Source organism: Lipophrys pholis (assembly GCF_963383615.2).
Source record: "Lipophrys pholis genome assembly, chromosome: 9".
In the NCBI taxonomy this organism is placed as follows: domain Eukaryota; kingdom Metazoa; phylum Chordata; class Actinopteri; order Blenniiformes; family Blenniidae; genus Lipophrys; species Lipophrys pholis.
The window spans coordinates 19,073,670-19,098,720 of record NC_137639.1 but is presented as its reverse complement, the minus strand read 5'-3'; the positions used below and the strand labels follow the sequence as shown (position 1 = coordinate 19,098,720).

Genomic DNA, 25,051 nt, shown 5'->3' with positions numbered 1-25,051 from the left:
GGGGGGTGGGGGTGGGGGCCCCTTTCATTGTTGCTTGGGGCAAAGAAATATGCCGCAATTTCCATGTCAGTGCCAGGCAGGGTAAAAAAGAAATAGCGGAAAAACACCGCCGACCACACAAAGAAGCAAATCCTACATCTACCCGCGAAAGTGTGAGTAAATAATTCAACAGAAGTTGGTGATAATATTGTGAAAAGTAGAGAACCAGGTGGTTAGTGGAATCCCTCTCACCTCCATACAACCCTTCTTGGACAGACAGTAGTTGACAACTATGCGTAACGACGCGTGCCTCTAGTGGCACCGTGGAAGGAGGGTCGTCAGACGCACGCAGATGCGCGGGTTTCTGCACTCCATTCGCCTCCAGCTCGAGCTGGGGGATTGTAAAAACGAAGTACGCGGTGTCGCGGAGATCCTTTTTCAGCGGATTCCCACCCTCACCACAGTGAACAGCCTCCAGCGAGGGACCGTGCGCAACTGGAGAGGAGCGTCGCGGAAGCGGGTTTCCGTCACTGCGCCCTGACCTGTCATCATGACCGGGCTGAACGACGGGAGTGATTAAACTGCTGCAAACATTCTTTTCTCAACCGAGAAAGTGTGTTGGAAATTCACACACTCGCACCCGCAGCCTAATTTCACCCGGCGTTTGTCTTCTTCTTCTTTTTTTTTTTTTTTTGGAGGACAGGATCGTTTCAGGCACCTCAGAAGTTCCGCAGGCGCAGTTTCCCCTCGTCCACAGCGGCGCAGGAGTCCGGCTCGGCTGTTGCCGTGGTACTTTGCCAGTAGAAAGATAGCATCGTCGGTAGGAGGGGATACAGAGACTCCTGCAGGCTACTTGTAGCAGCCTGCGATCGCAGGTGTTTGGCTGATTCGCCTGTGAGGGACTGGAGGCTTCATCCCTGATCGAGTCACCCTCCGACTTGTGAGAAAGAGAGGAGAGAGAAAGAAAGGAAGAAAGAAAGAAAGAAAGAAAGAAACCCTGGGAGAATGTTGCACCAAGTACAATGAGCGCAGGTTTGTCGCAGACACTAAAAACCATTAATGCTCCGCCGAATTCAGTTTTGATGAGCAAATCGGACTTGGAATTTTAAAAAAGAAAAGTGGATCCCGCGACTTTACAACCATGAGAAATACTTGGCAGCCTCCCCGGAGTGCGTTTTGGGAATACTGGACATCGCTGATTGCGTGTCTCTTTTGGATTCAGTACTCTAACGGGATGCCTCACGTTATTCGAATAGGTAAGTTGTCCACATTTACACCAACACACACTCACTCACTCACACACACACAACAACAACACAGGTTTGTGTTGTAACCTTGGAAGTTGCGCCCTTATTCAGTCCCCAGCCGTGCGTACCGCGCTTAGTTTTAGTAGTAAATGAGCAGTCCCTTTCATTTACCGCTCGCCTCTCTGGGCTCGCAGTGATTTTTTTCCCCCCCATTTCAGCTTTTACTTTAAACCAGGCAAGCAACAGGAGACTATTAATGCACACGATTTCGCCCCTATATAAATTGAAGATGCCCTTCTCCACTCGGAGAGCGTGCGGTGAAATAGCGCGGGTTAGTGTGACCTCCATGCACTCCGCTTTGTCTGTTCCATTTTCTTCTCCAGCCAGCATGTTGAGTCACCAGCTAAATTCGGGCTCTCTGCCATGCCTTCTGGAAATAAGTTTTAAGGACAGCCTGCTAAATTAAAGACGAGTTGCAAATTAAGTAAACTTCTTTTTAACCAGAAAGTTGTCACCGTCGCAAATCAATTGTAAGCGCTATGATAAGGTTTATTATAAAGAGAAGACACAAAAAGCATCCAAATTGTTAAAAGTTGCCACGTGCAGGTGAATAATGTTCTTTTATTTATATATATTTTTTTACATGCAGTTTCCTGTGAGCGACCCACAAACAAGAGATGCAACATATTTAGGCTGTCTTTGTCTTTTTCTTATCACTCACCGGGGAACAATGAGATTTGTCATTCGGAGGCTGGCGACGCGCTGAAACATTTCACGCGGCCAAGGGACAGAAACAGAATGAAGATCAATACGTTTTTTGTCACCAGGCAAATCGTTTCTGACATTTGGCAGAGTGCCATGCAGGACAATTACTCAAAATGGCATTGGCCCACATTAACATGCCACTACAACAGCCGGAGTACAGGCTGGGGGAGTGAGAGCATCTTAATGGCTTGAGGGGAATTTTGTCTTCCAGGTGCGAAAGGATGAGAGAAAGAGCTCCAAATAATATATACCCCTGAATGATATATTCCATACATTACCTTTTTGAAAAAGCCAGTCTGTTTATTTGACAAATCTGCACATAGCCAACATTCAAATAATTATGAATAAAATATGAGTGATATGAGTGTGATCATTTATAAAACAAATACTTCAAAATGCAACCTATTTATTTATTTTTTCCCCATAATAATTTGCATTATAGCTACACTTATTTGGACAATAACCCTGAGTGAATGCTGCTGACCTTCTGTGTACTCTCTGGACCCCGTGCATGTTGTAAACATTGAATGAGACATACATGCTTAATATATTAAGCATCATATGCAGCCAGTGAGCAAAGCTCTGCATGTACCTGTGATTGGTTTTTGCACTCTGAAGAGCCATGACTTCTGACATCGCTGTATATGGACTTTGGCAACGTCTCAGAGGCTGCATAAATCCTAAAGCTCTCCTCAGACTGATCTGAACTGAAATGGTTTGGTCAAAGGGCCATTCTCCCCCTTATTATTCTTGTGTGTGGGTGCGTGTGTGTATGTGTGTGTGTGCGTGTGTGTGTTTGTGTAGTTTCAGAGACAGCAGCTCAAATGAAGACCTGAAATAGATTTGACAGGCTTTGTTTTTAAAAATGTCAAAGTGCTGAGACAAATTTACCCTGAAATGTGCTACAGTCGCACTATTGCTTTTTATAGAATCTATCACTGCTTGCGGTGCAGGAGCAGTTTGTTTGTGTGTGTGTGTGTGTGTGTGTGTGTGTGTGTGTGTGTGTGTGTGTGTGTGTGTGTGTGTGTGTGTGTGTGTGTGTGCGTTCCTGTGATAGTATTTTGACAGGCTGAGAAGAGGGACACGTAAGAGAAGGTTGCTGAATTCTCCTCAATGCCACAAGGAGAAAAAAAAAAACGCATTTAAAAGGCACATGTTTTCATGCAATCGTTTCAAAGTAAGCTTTTGTGTCAACGGATGTGTGTGTATTTATTTGTGTGAACCTTTCGAAAAAAAGAAAGAAAAAAAACGTTTGAAAATAATACAAATATGTTGTGGAAATTAGCAGTGACATGTTTAAACACGGCCCGAGTTGATGCGCATTCAGTGTGCTACATATTGTGATTTCACTGTAATATTTCGGTAGAAAAACACAAAGGACACTCACAGTCTACTGATTCATTAGGGATGAGTAGCTTCGGAAATGGGTGTGCAGTGGGCCATTTTCTCCTCTTTCCCAATTTCTTACTTACTATCAACGCTTGTGAGAGCGCTCTGTGTCACAGCAAGAACCAACAGAGGGCTCTCTGATAGTCAGTGCGCGCTGGCTAATGTCGCTCCTCAGGACTGGTTCCCAACACGAGCGAACCAGTGAAATTGGTGGAGGTGGGCCGTGGTGTTTTAATGCGGTGCACTCTGTCTGTGCCGTGGCTGCTCGTGGTTAGGTGGCTTGCAGTTCTCCAAGTACACCATCTGTGTAATGGTGGGCATCCAAGGTAGCGTTGTTGCCATTGATTTTAGTGCTTTTACAGTGCATTGCTCTAAGTTGAGGCCAGATGGTCGCTCTTTCTCATTCAGCAGCTTCTATTTGTTGGAGGGAATAAAAGACTACTCTGCCTGTATTTGTCCTCTTACATGCTGTGTTTCTTTTTAGTCTCAATCCTCCTGCCTTTCAAAATCCTTTTTTGCCCTCCTCGTACTGACATGTTTTGCAACCTCTCGTCTCATCGAGGAACCATTTCAGTCGATAATGCAATGTTTTTATTAAAAAATAAAGCACTCAAGGATGTGGATGTCATCTCCCTCTCTCTCTCTAAAGATAGCTTGTGTGTGAAGATAATTTGTATTTTTGTCAACATGGAAAACAGACACAGATTAAAGTAGTACACTGATGATTATATTGAATATAATAGTTATTTCTCTCAAACTATTCTGCAGGCAGCATTCTCACTGTAATGCATTACTGCCGCACATACATCTTCCAGACAGAGGTTGCACAATTCAGAAATTTATCAGGATTAAAAACATATTCATAAAACAATCATGTAACAAAATGAAAGCATCACAGATTATTAAATGTTGTCTTTTTCATCTTTAGATTGATGAAACTAATCTATCATTTGTGTTCTTTTTTTTTTTTGTTCCCTGTCGCTCACTGAGGTTATTCACTGGCTGACAGGGATTTATTGAATAATCAATTACTTTATCTACCTAATACTTAAAGCACTTAATCAGTGCCAGTTAATCAATCCCCCTCGTGATTTCATGTTGATTTCATTTCCTCAGCTCCGCGCTCTGCCTTCACAACACCTGGTCACATGCATTTTTCATTTAGCTTCCCTAAAATGCTCTGGGCAGCCGAGTCTCCAGATTTAATTATTGTCTGTGAAGCAGGTCCAACGTTTTAAAATGTGAGCTGACAAATGTGCAGCACTCGAAGCCGCATGCGGTTTGACCGGTCTGAGGCTCTCTGCCGCCGCGATAAACCGAGCTTGTGGTCACCACTTTTTTTTGGTCGAAGTCTCCAAACAGGGAAACACTTCAATGGCTTGTCGTTATCCCCGCACAGGCAACAGAGGGAGACTGAGAAGTTTTCATGTGATTAACTCTTCTGGCAAGCTATGGAGTGTGCACTCCTCACTCGCATGCTCCCTGAGATCCTCCATGTTCGTAGGGAGGGGTTGTGCAAATGTCTCATCTGAAATGACTCAGACATATTTCAAGAGACTGAACAAAAAAAAAAAAAAGCTGTGATGGTATTTTGCAATTCCGCTTTTAACAAAGTCAAATCCAAAGGGGTACTTGTACTGAGAATTGCCCAAAGGAGGATATGATGGCTGGGTGGGAAGAGTGGTAAGAAGAGGAGGATGTGAAGGGGAAAAAAAATAAATAAAAAATTCTTGCGATGAAAAAGAACAATGAGAAGATGTTGCATCAAAAGTTGTATCAAATTAAGATGGCCATCAGTTGCTGAGTAGAAATGAATATTTCATTTTCATCTAAATTTAATCTCTCCCTAGACAGAGGGAGAGGAAGCAGGGAGAAGCCTGCTGGCGGAGGCTTGGGGCCGGGAGTTGTTGTGGTGAATATGAACAAAGGCTGGTAGAGGTCACAGAAGAATTGGATACACAGAGAAGCTTCTTTGATGTGTAATTCCATTATCTGTTGGTGAAAGCAGAGATTGAAATGGGAGGAATACAACTGTTGTTTTACCTGTGCTAACATACTCCTCTTCAGCCGCTTGTATAAACATGGACCGATAAATGAACTGCGCAAGGAAAAGCAGAGGCCTATTTTCTGCAACTCTGGCATCTCCAATACACACACACACACACACACACACACACACACACACACACACACACACACACACACACACACACACACACACACACACACACACACACACACACACACACACACACACACACACACACACACACACACACACACACACACACACACACACACACACACACACACTCTATAAACTGGTACTCCATCCGCACCATTTTCTAAAACATATGTCTGGTCTCAGTGGGCCTCTTGTACACAATCCAATTCCATTCTCTTTGTCAGCACACTCGTGGCTCATCATTAGCTTCAATCTTGCTGATGAGAAACGGCAGATGTTCGTTTGGTTGAGCGGAAGACCCGTCTCTGAATGTGCCACCTCCTCCACTCGTCTGTGATCCTGTTTTTTATTTATTTATTTTTTTTTTTTGACGCATTCTAAAGGAACATTTTCACTTCCATAAACAAATATGAGCTCCAGGCGTACCGTAATCGGTCTCGTCCAAAGAGCCAGGGCCACGTTTTTTAAAGTCACATCAGTAAAGACAGTCAACATTTACTGAACCTAATGTGTGTCCAAGCACGAGTGTGGTGAGAGAAAAATGTCTACGCTCAAGAGAAAGTGCGGTAAACACATTACATGCTCAGAGTGTGTCTGATCACTACCATTAACGGGACTGAAGTGCGTCGAGCAAGTGCAGGTACTTAGCTCTATGTTCAGTCACACATAGTAATGATCATCCAATAATCCGAGCCACTAGGGGCTAATAGAGCGGATCTACCAACCAGTAAGATAATCCTGTGACACAGCAGGGCCCTATCTCGCCCCGGCTAGCTTAGCCTAGCCGCTGCTCACACACCAGATGGTGTTTTCATATCGCACTACAAAGTGGTTGCTCGGCAGTGAAAGGTCTGCTGCAAGCATATGCCTCTGCCTATTGAACTGAATAAGGAGGCAAGTTCCCTCCTGGAAGTAAATGCAACCTTGTTTTCTTTCAGAACTTTTGTCACATGCGTTTGAGGCGTTATTTAGCACGTCCACATAATGTCATACTTTCAATCATCTTTATCTTGCATCTTACCACACTACAACAATTTTGGCTTCTGGTTTTATGTGCTTGGCTTTTATCCATCATACCTATTGAAACAAATGCAACATTTTCTGTGTCAAGATATTATAAATGATACATCGTTAAAGTTCTCAAGTATACAGTAGTTTTGATCTAACAATATCTGTTTCATGTGGATATTGCCAAAGACATATTAACCACTTGTTTTAATTTTGCAAGTACACAATAACGCCCACTGTATGAGGCTTCAGAGGCAAACAGTGTTGGAGCTCAGTTTTACTGGCACTTTTAGGAAAGTCATACATATTCCAGAAATTCTTAAAATTATTTCAGAATATCAGAAAACTACAACACTTGAATTAAAATGATACAAAATATGACATTTATATTTAATATTGCCCCATTATGAGCTTATGTCTGCTTCATGCATGCATGTCTGAGACATGAAAAATTATGACTTGAGCTCTGCATGAAAAAATAAACTAACTAACAGGTTAAAGTGCCTGTTAGGCTGCTTGTTATATCTATAAAAAAAATAGTGAATAAATCACACAGTCTTCCACGACTGCATGTTCAGGTTGGTCATACTGGTGGTACTTGGATAGTTCAACATGGTCTCAGGTGGTACACACTGTTAAGTAGAATAAAATAAAAATTTAGAACCACTCTTCTAGATGAATAAATACATGCATGACGGACCTCATAACTACCTGAACATGAAGTAAATCCTCCATACGAGAAGAAGTCACTAGAAAAAAAAAAAAGGCTAAGATGAAAATAAGAAGAATTGTACATGAATAAGAGTTTTCAAAGCGTGGGTCGCCCACCACTGGGGGCGCCAGAGAGCTTGTCGGAGGCCTTTTCCTAACAAGTTTATTCTTATATTAATTTTGAAAAGAAATAGTTTTAAAAAGAAACAAGTGGAGGGTAAAAAGATAGTGTATGAAATAAGGTTAAGGAAAAGTTAAAACTCTCACAGTTAAAATAGCTACAGACGAAAGACAAAGACGAATTGGAAATTTAAAACATGTACAAATCATCCAGCTGGCACATAAAAAAAGTTTACATGCAAGAGTTGTTAATCTTGATCTCTTTTATGGGACTAAACATTAGGAATAATGAAACATTTCTACTTGCCTTGACAAAGCATGTGCGTTGGAGCAAAGGATGGGTGGGGCTGGATGGCGGCGGTGGTGGTGGATTTCAAACCGTGAAGAGGTACTTATCCTTCTACCTTTTGAAAACTCTATACTAAACAGTTACATGCACTCAATAAATTAATAGCATATTACAATAACACAGGAAAGGAACATGTGGAAGTGCATCAATCAGATTGGTGTTTTTCAGAGAGGAGCTCTCCAGTTTGAGGCCATAGCAGCTAAAGGTCATCTCTTAGAAATGCGTTCATATTGTAAATCAAAACTCTAATTTAATTTCTTATCTGAACAACACAAGGTCCTGGTCCCAAACCTGACTGAATGAAACTACTGAAAAATGTGTGTGTGTGTGTGTGTGTGTGCGTTTTCTTCTGAAAATGTGGATGAAAATAGCCTTTAAACAATTGTCACGTAGAAGACGTCCATCAAAAACACCAACCTGATTGATTTGGTGCACATTTGGCTCGGGTTTCCCTGTGGCTGCCGCAGGGACCGGATGTCATTATGCCAGGGCGTGTGCTTTTAGGATTTGACAGTGTTTTGAAATTCATGGCATGTCAATGTTGGCTATTTCCCTGTGAATGTTTCTGTACCAAGGCAATGAATCAAATTTCATGCTCTAGCCATTTGTCTTTATTATGCGCCCTTGTCCTTTCCATTTGACTCTCCCATCTCAGCCCTCCTCGGGGCTCCGCTGGAAAAGTCAAATAACATCAAAACAGCTTGAGAAAAAAAGCTTGATCATGGGGCATTTTGTTTCAGGGTCATGCCAGCAATATAACATAGTTAATTAGAACGATCTTGTTAGAGGTAATTTGGTGATTATTTTTTTTTACATTTCAGCACGGGAAGCAATTTGTCTTCACTTCTCCAGGCAGACTATTTACATTCACAAAGAGCGTCCACTATAGGTGCATTAAATGCTGCAGCAAAAGAGACGGCGGGAGGGAGAAAAACCAGGGTGGCTCCATAGACCAAAGCGAGGGGACTCTTATTTAGCTGGTTAATTAGCTTGAACCTTTTGATCCCAATTTTAAAACTTGCATGTTGCAATATTGGCTCCTTTTGTGTTTTGCCCCAAGCCAGATAAAACTCAGCTTTATTCCTGTGCCTTTCAAACGCCATGGCATTCACCAGAGCAGTATTAGCTTTGCCTTCCTGCCCCTGTGAAAGCGTCACCCTTATCTGTTCCCAGACGTTCTGTGTAAACTTGGTCACCTCTGACACCTCACTTACATACAGCTACGTGCATGCATTGGAATAACAAGACCTTTTCTTCTGGCTGCTTTAAAGCAATCAGACTCTGACAGCGGAGGTATCAGCCGCAGTGCACAGGTTTAAATCCTATTTAACTTGGGCTAAGGACAATGAATGGAGGGTGACACTGTTTCATTCTGCCCTTTTAATCAAGCTCTCATTGTTATAGGTGCACCGCAAATGTCAGGTCTTGGTTGTGTGATTCCCTCAAATTGCCGTTCCATGACTTTAGGGAGCGTGTGCATGTGTGTGTGTGTGAGAGAGAGAGAGAGAGAGAGAGGGAGAAAGAGAGAGAGAGAGTTTAGGAGAGGGAGGGAGTGGGAGAAAGAAAGGAAGTTAGAGTGTGTGCATGACAAGGGGATGTATAAGGGGAGCTGGCATAGAATCCCTGGAGCGTAGGGGTAGAGCAGGAGTTACTAATCAACTGTGAGAGAGACGGCGAGAGAAGACTCGCCCTCTATTTTCCCCCCTGAGAGAAAGAGAAGGAACAGATAAGACAAACCTCTTCCGGGCAAAAAAACACTACAAATGAATGGCTATCACCAAAAATATCGAAGGGGTGGGTGGGAAGACATTCCTTCCTCCAAATTCTGTATCACAGCTGTCTCCCCCACCCTCCGGTTTTTCCTCGCAATAACAAATGCAAGGACTACCACAGCAAGTGCATACGACTCGGGGTTTACCTCCACGGACCAAGCGCTCATCCCCCCCCCCCCCCCTGCTGATGGATTGCCGGGAGGTTGGAAGGCAGTGTCAATTTAGTTAACACAGCCAATACCCAGAAGATTCCCCTCAGCACTTGCAGTGTGCGCAGGAGAGACAAGCCGGGATGCTCTGTCCTCCGTCTCGCCTGGTGTTTTACTGGCTGCCGATCTACTGTCCAGGTCGCCCCCAGAGAGCAGTGTGGTTAACCACAAAATGTTCCCCCGTGACTCATCGGAGGACAGCTTGTCTGCATCTGACCACTTCAGATATATGGAACGAGGCAGAGATGATCATTGACAGGGGAAGGGAAGAGGAGGAGGACAGACTGTGGGCGGTGTGAGGCTGGCAGTACATTTTAGTAAAGCCATTAGTGACGCTTGTTTGAATTAGGGCATTTAATGTAAAGCCAGAAAATGTGGTCGCTGACTGTCCAGTGGGTTTCTTTTCTTTAACCCTTTCAGAATAAGGTTGGAGAAGTACAGATGGCTGTCATAGTAACCACTTAGTTGGCGATCTGGATTGATTAGTGGAGATTATAACTTGTGATTAAGCAGCAGGTTTTTTTTTTTGTTTTTTTTTTTTGTTCGAATCAATTTTCGATCACAGGGAGTCAGAGAAGAATTAAGCTTCTGATTGTTCCTAAATCATGTTTTCCAACCTCCAGTGCTTCTGTTTCGATCCTCAATCATTTTTTTCCCTCCTCTCCCTTAGCGTTCGGTCTTGAGCATTGCCGTTATGTTTCACTTTTATTCACAGCATTTGATGCCAGTTATAATTTCTTTATATTGGTTTTAAAAGAGGATTTTTTTTTTTGTATGTTTTTTGGATGCATTATTGAAACTCTTTAAATGTGAATTATGTGAAATATTCTGCTTTGTTTGTTGCGTCCACAAAACATCACATTTTAGAAACATTTATAAGGTGCAGCTGCTGCTGCTGCTATTTTCCATATTCAGACAAAAAAAGCACGCCTTGATATCCCCTTTTGTTTACACCCTTAACCTCTGAGTTATGTTTTTACTTTTCTTGAAAAATAAAAGGGAATGAATGCAGAGCAAGCTGGTTAATTTCTGATTTAAACCAGGCAAACAGCGAGCTATGCTCCTAATTGCTTTTCGCCAAGACTGCACATAATACCATGAAATTTTCCTGCGCCAATATAATCTGCAATCAGCAAGTATTATCTGGTTTGATGAAAAGGATCAATTGAAGTGATGCTGCAGTAATGGTATGCAAATTTAATGAGGCATCTGCAGTGTATTAGGCTGATTATTTCCATTGCCAAAGCAAACAATGCATGTCCTTCTAACTTGCCATTTAGTCAGAGTTGCAATAAAAAAACATTAGTATTAGATATCATGGATTTTTCAAAGACATTCACGGTTCTTTTTTAGGGAGTTTGTGACATTTAACATCTGTGTGAATAAACTGTCATAGATCTGCAGAAGTTCAGAGGCTGAAACATTTAGTAAATGGTAGACTAAGTAAATACTGTGACTTTTGTCCCCAAGTGGACATTACAGTGACATATACAACAGATCCTTGTGACTGGAAAAAGGAAAAATAAATTTGAACTAGTTGCTTTAATTACATATCTGACTTCCAAATCCACAAAGACAATTTAGAGGGGAATGCTTTTGAGAAATGTCAGATTTTTACATGGTTTAATTGGAAGGCCTATTAGACATTTCACAAACTAAAAAGAAGCACCACAATGGTACTGTCTTTGTTTTCAAATCTCAATTCAGCTCACCGCCACAAGTAGTTGTTCACTCTTTATTTTGTTGAAATAAGTCATGAAGAAGTTGCATACCATTTCAGTATTTTATTTTATTTTTTTTCTTTTCACAGAATTGTAATTATTACTGAGAGAAATTCAGGACTATGTGAGCTCTGACCACATTAGAAATAATTGGCATTTTGCTGTCATCACAGAATTATTGCTCAGTTAATGTCCTGCTCAGCCTCTTTGTGCACTGTTCACATATAGATCGCCTGTCTGCCAGAGCAGTAATTACTTTAAATGTGGTTAGGAACATTTCTTCACTGTAGAGAATGCAGGCGGCGATCCACAGTGTAAAGAAAGGAGCCTTCTATTGATAAGGGAAGTTAAAAAAGGAATTATTCAGTAACTCAAAAAGCCAGAGGATGTTTCAGACGATTTAACATTTTTTAATTTAGTAAAAATGTCACAAGTGTTTATTCATACATGACATTTTATTATTATTTTTTTTTTAATTCATCCAGAGCTAAAACACGTGATTGAACTTGGTCATTTCAGAGGTCAAGAGAGAATTCACTTGCAACAATAATTTAGTTTTGTATTGTTTTCTTAATCTTCTTTTCAAGTCCCACACATTCAAAACCCTCACACTCTCATTTGTGAAGATTTATAGGCCTGAAATAATAATTATTTCATAATTTGTGGACTTTTAATTAATGGCTTTGCGTAAGCTTGAACTTTAGATAATAGCCATTGATTATTTCCCTTTTCTTCTGACATTTCATTGTATAGATGGTACTTCAGTTCCACAGTAATCAGTTATGTCGACACTCATTAAGTTTTAATCAAGTATATAGTGTGGGTAAGTTAAGAAAATATCCAGATACGACATATAGAATCTCCTCATGATGCACTTCTTTAACATTTCCCATTTACGAGATGTGGCTCTTGGCCATAGTGTGTAAGAAAATCAAAGGTTTTACAAAAAAGAAGCTAAAATAGTTTTCAGGCTTGAGGTGGCTTTAAAACATTAAGCAGGTTTTGTGACCTGGATTTCCAGTTTGTTCTATTCTAGGCCAAACAACAGCAGATCAGAGACCTCACACTCTGTCAATACTCTGCCTTCACATTGGGGGCCAGTACGAGACGACAGTACACGCCTATCAGGAGCCTATTAGTGCGTGAGTGTCTTCAGCCACTTGCAAATTTAAAACACAGACCAGGAGGGGATATTACCTCCGATTACTTGCCGTGGCGCATTTGAGAATTGTGAGAACTATCCAACTGCAGGGCTGTCAGACATTTTTCCATGTATTAATTCATTTTTGTTTTACATTATACTATTCATCGCGAGATAGAAAAGGGAGCACTCTCTCCTTCCCCTTTCCTTGTCTCCCTCTTGTATTCCCCATCTTCCTGTCTTTATGAAAAGGAATAACTATTGAAGCCATGTCCTTTTAAGCGGGTGAAAGAGAAGCTTTTGTTTTGATCCCATTCATTACTCTCCCTTTTTTCTCACCAGAGAGAAAATGTGACCCCCGCTAACATATGCTCATTGTGTTAATCCCTCGCCGGGCTAAAATGAGAGCTGCCTTCGTTCACCTTCTTGACCCGCGCACCTTCTGTCTGCTCAACACACTATATTACAAGACTTGCATTTCAATTTGCAGAGCTCAATCACGGACAGCGCACAAGCTGCCGGTTTGGAGGCAATTGAGCCTCGTTCAATCTGCTCCCCTCACGTCTCCCGATTCATTTATGATTATTTAAACATATTAAATGGCTTGAACAAAACGCTCCCAGAACCAAAAGTTTCTACCTTTCTTCCCCCCCCCCCCCCCCAACACTTCATTTGATTGCAGCCCCCAGCCACCTTTGCCTCCTTCCAGCGCTTCCCTGGTCATCTGTGCACCTTGATTTGAGAGTTGGAGGTTGGGGGTGGGAATAACAGCACATGGAAATGGGCTGGTGATTGCCTTCTTTTCCACGCAGCGATGGAGGGCTTGAGTGATCGTGCCCCTCAGGCCCCTCCTCGGTGGTTGATTAGCTGTGGAGCCCTGGAGCTCTGGAGTGACACGCTGGCTCATCAGACCCTGCTCAGCCTGTCAGGGACCCCCTTGATTGCGCGGCGCTTCATAATTGTTCCCCCATTCTGCTTTAGTGTCCGGTGTGCTGCTGCTGCTGCCGTCTCCTCTTCATGTCAGTAAAAGTGCCGCAGTATGCTCGACTTTTCCCATTGCCTTTCAGAATGTACACACTTGAAATGTTTCAGCGTCAAGCAGCTGCGTTTTTTTATATACCGAAAAAAAATCTCATTCATTCACAGAAAGATTCAAGTTACTCACAGATGACAACATGATAATACTCTCTGAGGCATTCAATGCATGGAATTTATAGTAGAGCTGAAATATGTCATCTCTCTGAGGTGTGATTTCTCCTTTACAATAATGAAAAGAAAATGAAAAGGTCCTTGATACATGCCAGTGATAATGCATATTGAAATGTATGGAAGCAAATCTGAACTGAATTGACACCTGCGAAAAAAAAAAAAAGGGAGGCAACATTTATGCCAAGGAGCGCTTCTTCTTGGTTCCCTTCCCTTTTTGCCAGCACCAGCAGCCGTGAATTGTTCCAGTGTAATGTCTTTTTTAGTAAGGCAATTGGAAAAGAATTGCCATCGTGGCATTTATAATCACATGATTGAAAGTTAAAGCAGTCAGAACAGAGAACTCGGAAATTCTTTGACCCAGGCTATTGATTCATGTGCCTTATGTGGCTGAACTGCCCGAGAGGTGGAACTCATCAAATCATGGACCGTATTAATTATTTTTATGTTCTGCCATTCGCCTCAGGTGACACTTGAATTTCTTAAAGTTGAGACTTATGGCCATGCCACGGTGATTGAGCTGTAATTTTCTGTCCGGCATTAGATTGACTCGAGTCTTTGGAGCTTGCACTGGACAGCTGAAGCCAGGACCTAAAGCACAGTATGTGCAATGGAATCAAGAACTGGAAGGAAAGTTGGTCATATGGAAATGTGAGGCTATCATAGTGAACTAATTTATATACCTGTATATATAAAAAACAAAACAAAAAACAACACTTCATTTAAATCAGAAAATTAAAGAACCGTGGGTATCATTTTAATCCTAAAAATCCAATACGTGTATTGAAACAATTCTAGACCAATATAATGGCCTGAGGAGAGGAGGCTTCTCTTCATGGTAGATGTGTGGCTGTAGGACCAGTTGTGTGAGTGTTGAAGCAGAAATAGCATGCTGCTGGGGTGGTGAGGATCCTTTATAATCCTACTAGCTCTGGTTCCGCTGAGTGGTGAGTTTGATCCAATGGTACGCTTCACTCAGCTGAGCAAACCACTCTCTCTCTGCTATGCTAGGCAAAGTACTTTCCATAACACTCAGTGGCGCCTCCTCTTATTCTGCTTGCTTCAGCACCAAAGTAGATCTTTAGGATTTCTGTGTCGCACAGTTTTTACCTTGTGGATTGTGTGGAATACAAGGTTGATGTTGGATGTGCTCATCTTACTGTATCTTATCTTAGCTCATTTCAGAATCTTCTTCACCCCTCTCTTCCTCACCTAACTGGAATTGTTAGTGATCCTTCTGCCAATCACAGTTGTGTCAACCTACCAATGGGTCTGTAACCGGAACACACTTATGCTACTTTAACCTTTTTATTCCCACCCGGTCATTTCCCATATGAATTTATTCTAACCATGATTTTGAGACCATTTATGATATCGAGAAATGCAAACTTGTGCTCCTCAATATAATCTAAAACACAGTAATGTTTTGACACATTGTCAGATTAGATATTTAAATTGAAAGTGCAGCACTGAGTGCACATTTTTTTGACAGTCATGCAGTCAAAGAATCTGAATAAATCCAGGCATCATTGTAATTACAGGGATAGAGGCATTTGGCGGTGTCAATGACGACCCTGACCATCTAAGAAGCTCCATTGGGAAGCTCATAATCCAACCGTACTGCCAAGACGATGATGATGGATTTTGCACACGAGTTATTGGAATGTTTTTTTAGCACTTCCAGTTTAAAAGATCGAACGTTTTTATGCTTCTTGGTTCAGCATAAAAAAAAACATTTTTTTGCATCAGTTACATGCAACACTGGGTTTTGTGCTTTCAGGCCTCTAGTTTTCGCCACTGGTGTCAGGCCCAGCAGGACTGCACCGTGCACGTTATCTGTGGGAGTTTTCCACTCACGGGATAGCTGTGATGACCTCCACACAACAGCTGCTTTTCACTCAACCATGACACACAAAATGACTTTTTTTCTTTGGCTCCTCAAAGCTACTGCCTGTGCACAAGACCAAAACAGCGCCTATGCAGGCAAGACGTAACATGTAAAAGACAACTTCCATGTTTTGTAGAATAACTCAGTGTGTGCAATTGCATTGAAGTGCATGTCAGATTCTGTCGCATTTTCTACCAAAGAAGTGGTGACTGTGGCCCCAGGCTTATTTGTGTCCAGACTTTTTACTCACCGAAAAAAAGGGTTTTTACTTGTGTGAAGCTGATGTGAAGTCACTCACTTGTATTTGCTGGTGTGTTTTTTTCCTCATTCCGCTTTCCGTCAAATTGAAATTATAAACATGGTCTTCGTGGACTCACTTTTACACTGACGTTTTCGTGCTCTTCTGGCTTTGTGTAATCTTCTATCGACTTTGACACACTTGCTTTATTCACCTATTACAATCTCAGTGATTTTACCTGCTGCAAATTTACTTGGCGGTGAGCATAATACATGACTTTTTCCTTGGCGTTGCTCTGATAGAAATTATAGTGTCACAGCTCTCGAATGAAAAAGGACTCGGTGTCAGCCTTGTGCAGCATTGATAGACTTTACAGCGCTGGAATGAGTCTTGTATTGAAAAGTAAATCCACCTTCACATTCAGCACCGGCATTTACATAAGAAGCACAGGGCTGTAGCAGACGAGTGGCTCGTCGTTACGTTACGCATTTGTTCAGTCAGAATATGAGCCAAGGTGTTTGCCGTGCACTGAAGGCCTCTGAGAAAATATCACGCTTTGTCGAGGGTCCCTGAAGAGTACTGCAACCAGGGTAAAAATGACATATTAGTTTATATCATCTCTCTCCGAGTGTCTGTTTGTAGTGTGCTACTGAAAGATAATAAAGCTCCACACATATTGGTTCAATGTGTGTGCTATTAAACTGTGAACGTATCAGAGTCTGCATTTGGGAGGTCAGGGCACCCCACTGATAATTTTGATCTTTTGATTATAAAAGATGATCACTACACTCCCCCATACATAAATCATGTTTTACCACACCACAGTGTGTGCTATGATATTATCTGGTGTACTGTTCAACCTCTAATGTAATATGGTTTTTGAAATATAGTGTACTTTGGTGTGCATTAACTAGTGTATCATTGGATGTAATATAGAGTTTACTTTGGTGTGTAATATCTCGTGCAGGGGGTCTGCAACTTGCGGCTCCAGAGCCACATGTGACTCTTCAGTTCATCTGTATTGGCTCTCTGAAGCGTTCTGATGATTATATGTAGAACATTTTTCATTCTATTACCATCATTTCTGAATTATTTTTTTGCCTGCCTGCATAGGTTGTTAAAAACCTGGAAGAAAATAGTATTAGAAAGCAGATTGGCAAAAAAAAAAAAAAAAAAGAAGCCAAAATGGCAAATACGACTAGAAAAAAACAAGCTGAACAACTTGAAGTTAAAACTGCTAAAATAGCTACAAAAGCTATAACAGAGAAATTAATTCTACGTTGCAGTCATGAAACGTCATGAATATACATTGAGCAAAACGTCAGAAATAACTTTGGCGTGACATGATAATCCAGTCTATCACAGTAAATTCCACAATAATGTCTTAAGGAGCACGGTGTGCATTACAGTGATAGTGAGATACTCCCATGGTACACCATCACAGGTACCATAGTTTACCATATGTACAGGGGTGACTGGTCATTAGGGGCAGGTGGGGCTCAGCCCCACCTCGTGTCATCAGAAAGGACTGCACACACAGTATGCTATAAATTCTCTAAGATTATCTACAATATTTTCTTGTCCGTGAATAAAACTTCCACATATATAGCACATAATTACTGCATGAGGACAGTACTCCCTGGTTATTGGTCGCCTCTTGCTGTTTCAGGTCGTGTTTTCTCCTGATCCACACCGACTGGTGCATTAGTGGGGCTCGCCACTCTCTCACCATGCAGTGTGTATTGCATGCAGTAAAGTGTAAGTGCGCATGCTCAGGCTGTGGCTGTAGATTTTGATGCCTCGTGGGGCCCGAAACCCGAAGCCTCCACTAACAACGTCATTTAGAGACTCAGACCTGATTGGCTGGCGCTGATTTAGGCACTCCTTCACAGAACCGGAGCGAGTCGTCACAAATACCAGCTTGTTAGCAGCGAGAGCAAACAAACGGTTAAGAATTTAAATTAATTAGGTTACTCGTACTTTAGCGGAGAAACTGAAGGTAACTAGTGGTAAACTGAGTGACCAACAGTTTCTAAAAATGTCCTAAAACTTAAAACATAAAACAGCATGGCCTGGTTTGATTCCTTTCATTGACTTTTCTTTTCAAACAGAATTTTTTTTTTGCGATCAGCTATCTCCTCGGCTCAACATTGTTACAGCATTTTTACAACGCCTATATGGTTGTTATAATGTTGTGGCTTAAAGGTTGTGCACCCACTTTACTTTGGAATTCAGTGGTGTCACTAGACATGAAATAAAGTCTTGCCCCACCAAGTATTTACATCTAGAAACGCCACTGCATATGCACCAAAGTAAAGCCAGGAAAATGTTCTTTTTTGGTCTACAAACTGAGAATCACTCCCCCCACGGTGTGAAGTTTGGATCACTCACAGAGAGACACCTGGTTCGAGTACAGAAAAGTTGAGAGGCGAAAGCAGTTTACAGCCACAGATAAATCTCGGTCTCTGGCCCCTCTTCTATTTGAACGGTCTGGTAAATTGAAGGTAAACTTTTACGTGAAGTCCTGAACACTGTGATATGTTCACGAAGGGAAGAGAAGAAATTCTGTTCGTATTTTATCAGTTACAAGGCCAAAAGAAACCCTCACCTAGCCTTATCGCTTCAACCGCAGTCAGCGCTTTTCCCCGGTTATCAAACAGTAATTAGCTCGAAATGAGTTTAGACCTTTTTCCTTCAACTTTCTGGTTCTTGTCAACAGTTCAGTCTCTGTAATAGTTTGAAATATACTTGGGAAATATTGTAATAGAAGAAAAGCCAATATTATGAGTGAGCCATAATATTTGTTTCAGATTTTGATACGTCAAATGTCAAGTCTATCACTACGTTTAGGGAAAATATTTGAATTCATCAAAATGCACTGTGTTTAGAAATGTTTGTGTATTCAGAAGATTAGGAACTACAAAATAAATGAAAATAATTATTTCTAAATTGGTATTTTTGGAACACGTTTAAAGAATAGCGTTTTAATTAGATTCTGAAATAGGATGATCCTTGTTTTCTTTTTCTCAGTTTGGCCTTAACGTGCATTTATACTATGATATCATTGTGCGTTTGAATCTTTGAGTTGCAAAGTTAATTGCAGTTAATTTTCCATAACAGCAGTTAACAGTGGCATTGGAAAAAAAGAAAAATAAATCTGGTTGAATAAATGCTTAATAGATCATAACATCTTTGACGTACAACCTATGTAAAAGTATGAAAATTGAAATGGAAGTTTTCCCCAAGAATCTTTTGTCATCCCTGACAGAAGTTGCACTAATCAAAGCTGATCAAATATTTCAGAAAAAAAAAAAGATCTAAATGTGTTGGTCATTATGACAGAATTGATCACAGGAGCGCACACATAATATTAAAGATGTCACGTCAAAATAAGAAAGATATTTGGCAAACGTAATAATGCTATAAAGAAGAAAAAAACAACTCACATTTCATGACATTTAAAGATCCATTTTTGTCTTGTGATATTATTTACAGTGTTTTTAAAGTGAAATGTGGCAAAAAAAAAAATCTGATAATAAAACGTGATAATGTATCTGCACATTTTGTGATATACTGTCAGAGTTGCTCTACAACACATAAAACATTTCACATTAAAGCACATTAACTTTTCATTTTTTTTAATGTTCCAGCAAAGTAGTGTTTCACAATACGACAAAATGTATATCCACATTGAAATGTGATAAGTATACCTTTTTTGGATTAGTTTTTTTTTTTTTTTTTTGGGTGGGGGTTCAGTTATACTTTAGAACATTATAACATTTTTGCCATCTTGTCAATCATAATGACAGTTGACAAGAAAGTCTACAGCCACCTCTGCCCCCTGCAACTACTCTCTCTGTTATTTGAGAAAGTTTTCTGCAGAACATGGAGTACCATCCCCACAAAGTCAGGAGTGCTCAAACTTTGATGGTACATCTGAGTGGTGTCATTTTTGGCAAAGAAAAAAAAAAAAATGTAAAAGAGAACTTATGTGTTCAAGTCGCTTCTCTACTCTTTCAATATCAAAGCGACTCGATTTAAAATAAAAATGTATTTTCCTCCGTATAATCTGAGTGACAAAGATGACAAATACTTTAAACCATTAACAGCAATTCTATCATTGACGGAGGCAAAATTTGAATAAATTGACGCGAATGAAGTTGCTGAGCCCCGAGGTGCTTCTCTTGGTGTCATGTCGGAAGTTTTATGTTTACTGAAAAGCTGCGGCGAGCCCCTGTTGTATGCATCCTAATAAATGAGCTCACAGCAGGGGCGGCAGCTTATACCAGTCCTCCAGTGTAGATGTATTTAATATGTACTGAAAACAGTAGGTGACTAAGGCTACAAGAAGCTGTGACAGGAGGTATTGTTTTTACATTAGCATACACAATGACTGCATCAGACCTCGTTACGGGTCTGTGCAGATCACATGCAAAAAAGGCTGCTGCCTCACAAAATCCCGTTGGTGATAGTTTCGCAGGGATTTAATTGAAAACCATAAAATGTATTGTGATATATTTGAAATGGTCTGCTTAAAATGGTGCGTTTTTGCTTTGAAGCGCAGTTTTATGTTAATCTTAAATGCAACTCTGGAACGATAAAGCCTAAGTAAAAAAGGAAAGTAATACCAAACATTGTTTGGTTTGCTTTTTGACTAGTTTGCCGCGTCCTAATTTGGATCTACTATCCAACTATGATCGCTGAATGTTTACACGCATGTTGCGTTAACTAAACACACAAGTATTTTCCATTATGGCCCAGAAAACTAGTGGATTATTGGATGATGAAACATGACTTTTGAGTCTACCCTCAATATGTTCTGTCTCTCTGCACTGAATCATATGTAATATCTTGCAAAGCTTCATACCTACCTGGTAATATCTCACTGCTGGAGACAGCTGCATTCACCCCAGTTCAAAGTACAGCATGTCATTTTGTTGACAAGCTGTAGCCTGGTGCCGGTGAGCATGCCTGGCAAGACATATAATTCTGTATTCTCTCTCAGAAAAGTCTGTATCTTGACAGAGAGTCTGTCAGCACTGTGTGTTCAGATCACTTAACTGGAGCATCGAGTTGTGGCGAGAAACACTGGGGTCAAATAGTGATGGATATGGTGCGCCGACGATGCTCATGATCTTAAAAAAAGTAAATAGAAAATGAGGGGGGTGCTGAATAACATATTGCCTTGGCGGTTCTCTGAAACATGTTCAAGTTCAACATAACATGACAATTTTTGAATTCATTGTTTGAAGGCATCTAAATTACCGTTAATAAATAAAGTAATGCCCTTAAGACACACCATAAATTAACATACCACAACAAACCCATGCATATGAGACTTATATGAGACTAATACTGTGATGATTTTAAGACCCATAAAAACTTCATACTCACTACCAGAATGCCAAAATATGACAGATCACCTGTAGTATGGTGATATATAGGCGGACTCTGAAATCTATGAATATTTTAATTAAATATTTATGTTCATGCTTTAATTACATAATATACATTATTCAAATTTGGCAAAAATCATATTTTTATATCAATAGCCTATGAAATCAATTATTAATAATTTGTCAGTCTGGCCACCAGGACACCAGATTCATACATTCAACCTCAAATGTGGAAAACTTTCTGACTATATGGATTTCCTACAAAAACTAGTGTGAATGATAACGTCTCCTTTTTTCTCTATACCGTACACCCAATGCATCTTAATGAGTAATTTTCTAACTCCTGATATTAAAAGGCAGTTCTAATAATCCATATTGACCAAGTAGATACAGAAAACCTAAGTCCTTTCGAGAGGAATTTTCTGTGGGAATTTATAGCAAATATAACGCTTAATCTCTCATTTGATGGCACACAGAACATTAGTTTAAGTGTTCATATATTTCAGGTCATAAAAACAACGAATTGGACCAAATAGAATAACATTTTGCAAGGAATCATTTCTGCTGCGTTCAGTCTGTGCCGCTTTTATCGGGATAATGTGTGATTTATGGTCAGTTTTACAGTATTTAGGCTGATATTTGGGACACAAGGGAATATGCAAAAAACAAAACAAAAACAAAACTCCACAATATCCTTCAGTAACACCTTCAGTGGAAGCCCTGTAAGTACTGATTGATTATTGTTGGGGTTCTTGTAATTATTATATAATTTAAACTGAAGACATGCCTTCAGTTGCCATGCTCATGGGCACGGGATAAAAACCAAGCTGACCTCCTGGTTGCCAAACCCACTTGTCTGACCTCCTCTGCAGGCACTGGACCGCATGAGCGTTCAACAGCGAGCGCTGCCTCATAGTCATGATGTGCAATATGACCTCGGCCTCTTCGATGCAAAAGATCAATGCTGATGCGCGCATAGTATCACCTTTCCACATGTTTCACCCAGCACATTTTAATTTCATAAGTTCTCTCGAGTAACACGGAATATGGGAATCGATAGGATGTGCTTTTGGCATTGTGATCAACTCCTCCAGAGACCTGGTATAGTGCACGGCGAACAACAGTGTGCACACTTCAGGTCAGGAAAAATATGGGAGTCATTTGTTTTTCCACACTGAGCTTGCTCCAGGAGCAGAGAGTCAGCACTGTGGCTACTGGTTATTAACTTGTTGTGATCCGACATCTTTTTAAAGCCGATTTTCTACTTTCCATCCCTTGTAACCCCGTTCAGGTTCACATAATTCTGAATATTTTACCACTCTGCTCATATCCATCCGCTCACACACAAGCCTGTTTATTACCAATTAAATTTCTGCTAAAGTTATGTCAGTATATCTCCAAATGTAATCAGGGTAAAGTTTGTTCCAAACTGCTTCCCCCTCCGCTTTTTTCTTAATTAACAAAGGCGTGTGTATTACAATCCCTCTCATATCACCTCATGGTTGTCATGCTCTCTGACAGGGTTTAATTGAAAAAGGGTGCCTGCAAAATTCTCACCACGTTCATGATCAACATTGATCATAGAGTGTGTTGATGTGAAGTGAAATTTGTCCAAAATAACACAAACGTGCTTTACGCACTGTGGCACCATGACCACGACCCATCCTTTCCTCTGCTCCATTCGTTCTCCTCTCTCACTCGCCCCTCTCTCTCCCCCTCTCAGATAAGATATTTGTGTTTTCCCGGGTTATATTCCATCACATCAGGCTACGAGGAATAGGAGACAAGCCGTCCATTATAAGATCTTGATGGGTGTGAAGGCAAATATCACAGCCCCATTTAATGCCATAACCACACGCACTCTGTCACACACAAGCACACAAGCACACCTCCATGCTGCCCAGCCTCTTTCATAATTTTCTTGTCAAGCACAGCAGACAGTGTAATGTGTTGGGGGTAAGCTCAGAGTAAACAGTGGACCGATTTTAGATGTATCACCCTAATGGAGTAATTACCTGGCAGCGGGGGGATGGCATGGGGCTGCTTACCAACGCTCTGTTTAAACAGAATCAAAATAAATCTTCAGATAAGGTATTAAATTTTAATTGCTCGCATCTTCTGGCAGCTCAGTTGGTAAATTTTTTTTTTTTTACTTCAAAGCGAGATTCCCCCTCCGAGCACACAGTTAAATAATGCATCAACTGTTGGTGAAATAACATTTGACCACATCTGCTGACCCACCAGAGATTAAAATGTAATTGGTACATCTAGATTCATTATTATTGTTTCGGTTTTCGGCCAGACATAATGTCGTTTTCTTTTATTGTGTGTGATTTACTTAATGACCTGTTAGGCTTGTCAAAACAATGAAATGAAGTGATCACACATCATTTTTAACCGCATATCAGTTTTTCAGTCATGTTTATGTATTGCAAGTGCAGACTAGCTCATCTCCACTTTCCCAATTGTTTCATTTAATTAACTTCTTAAGACAGTAAACATGGCCTTTATTTTCACAGAAGTTACTATAATACTCTACTACTTTAGTTTTTCTTTTACAGTCTTGATTCCTAATTTCATTGCAACTGATTATTGAAGTTAGTTATCTAAACACACTGTGATAACAATACTGTCATTCTGTAAAGTATCTTGAGCCACTGAGCAATGAATCACCAGGATTGCTCAATAACGGCTTTGCCTATATCGATTGGTTTTGTTTACCCTTTTGCATTAATATGATATACTGTGTGTACTTGAAAATATTGAGATTGGACAAGAGAAACTTTTTGGTTTGGTCATTTAATCCGAGGACTGGTAACTGCGCCACTTCTGCTGGATTATATTCATCGCATGGCGGCATTGGTTTACTTTGCCTTTGTACATATTAAAGATGCTTCACCAGTTTATAGGAGAAAACATACAATTCATTGCATTTAAAAATCCAACTAAACAAGGAACGTTCAACAAAACACAGGGCAGATAGACAACAACAACAATGACAATAACAACAATAATAATAATCATAATACAATTTAATAAAAGCAATATTTGAACAATTAAACAACTGAGAAAAAGTTTGCTGTGCATAACAATACAAAACTAAGGATAAGAAGACAACAACAAATTCAAATCATCAAACAAATTGTAGTGTAACCAGAAATAAAAAAGGGGCCCTTTTTACTTCTTAGATAATGTAATATTATAGCTATTACTACTACTACTACTACTAATGATAGTAATAATGGTGTGGTAGTTGTTAGGTCGGTCTGAAAGTGTCATGTTGGTGTGTTGTTTTACATCAGCCCACAACTGTCATGTGTTGTCTCTCATGGTTGTTCACTGCAGTCCATTCTATCATATTTATCTTCATTACAATCCCATCATATTAACTATTAAATATGTCTTCTGAAACAAATATTAATGACAACTCTGATTTGTGTCGTAGAAATTCTGAAGTGACACAATGAACCTTGTTTCAGAGACACGTTTCTTTCCTGATTTTCTGCCAGGGTTGGGATTTTTGCCTAACTTAAAATCAATCATTATGATGGGAAATGCCAGACATGACGGGATATTGTCCAAGCTGAAAATGCTGGCGTTAATAGCCACATGCAAGATTTCGATCCTACTTTTTCATTGTGATGCACGGACTCACTCTCTGGTGTTCACAGTTTGTGGCAGATGCTGTCCCCCCAAAAAAGGAATTATTAGATTTAATAGTATGTAA

General features: G+C 40.4%; 1 protein-coding gene across 1 annotated transcript in view; it reads left to right on the top strand.

Annotated features, from left to right (window-relative positions):
• Positions 1 to 296: 296 nt before the first annotated feature.
• grik3 (glutamate ionotropic receptor kainate type subunit 3) overlaps positions 297 to 25,051 on the top strand; it is a 105,915-nt gene continuing 81,160 nt past the window's right edge. Inside the window, exon 1 of the mRNA XM_080472293.1 lies at positions 297 to 1,235. Within this exon, the coding sequence (XP_080328419.1) occupies positions 1,121 to 1,235 (115 nt within the window). The 5' untranslated portion in view covers positions 297 to 1,120. The remainder of the gene's footprint in view (positions 1,236 to 25,051) is intronic.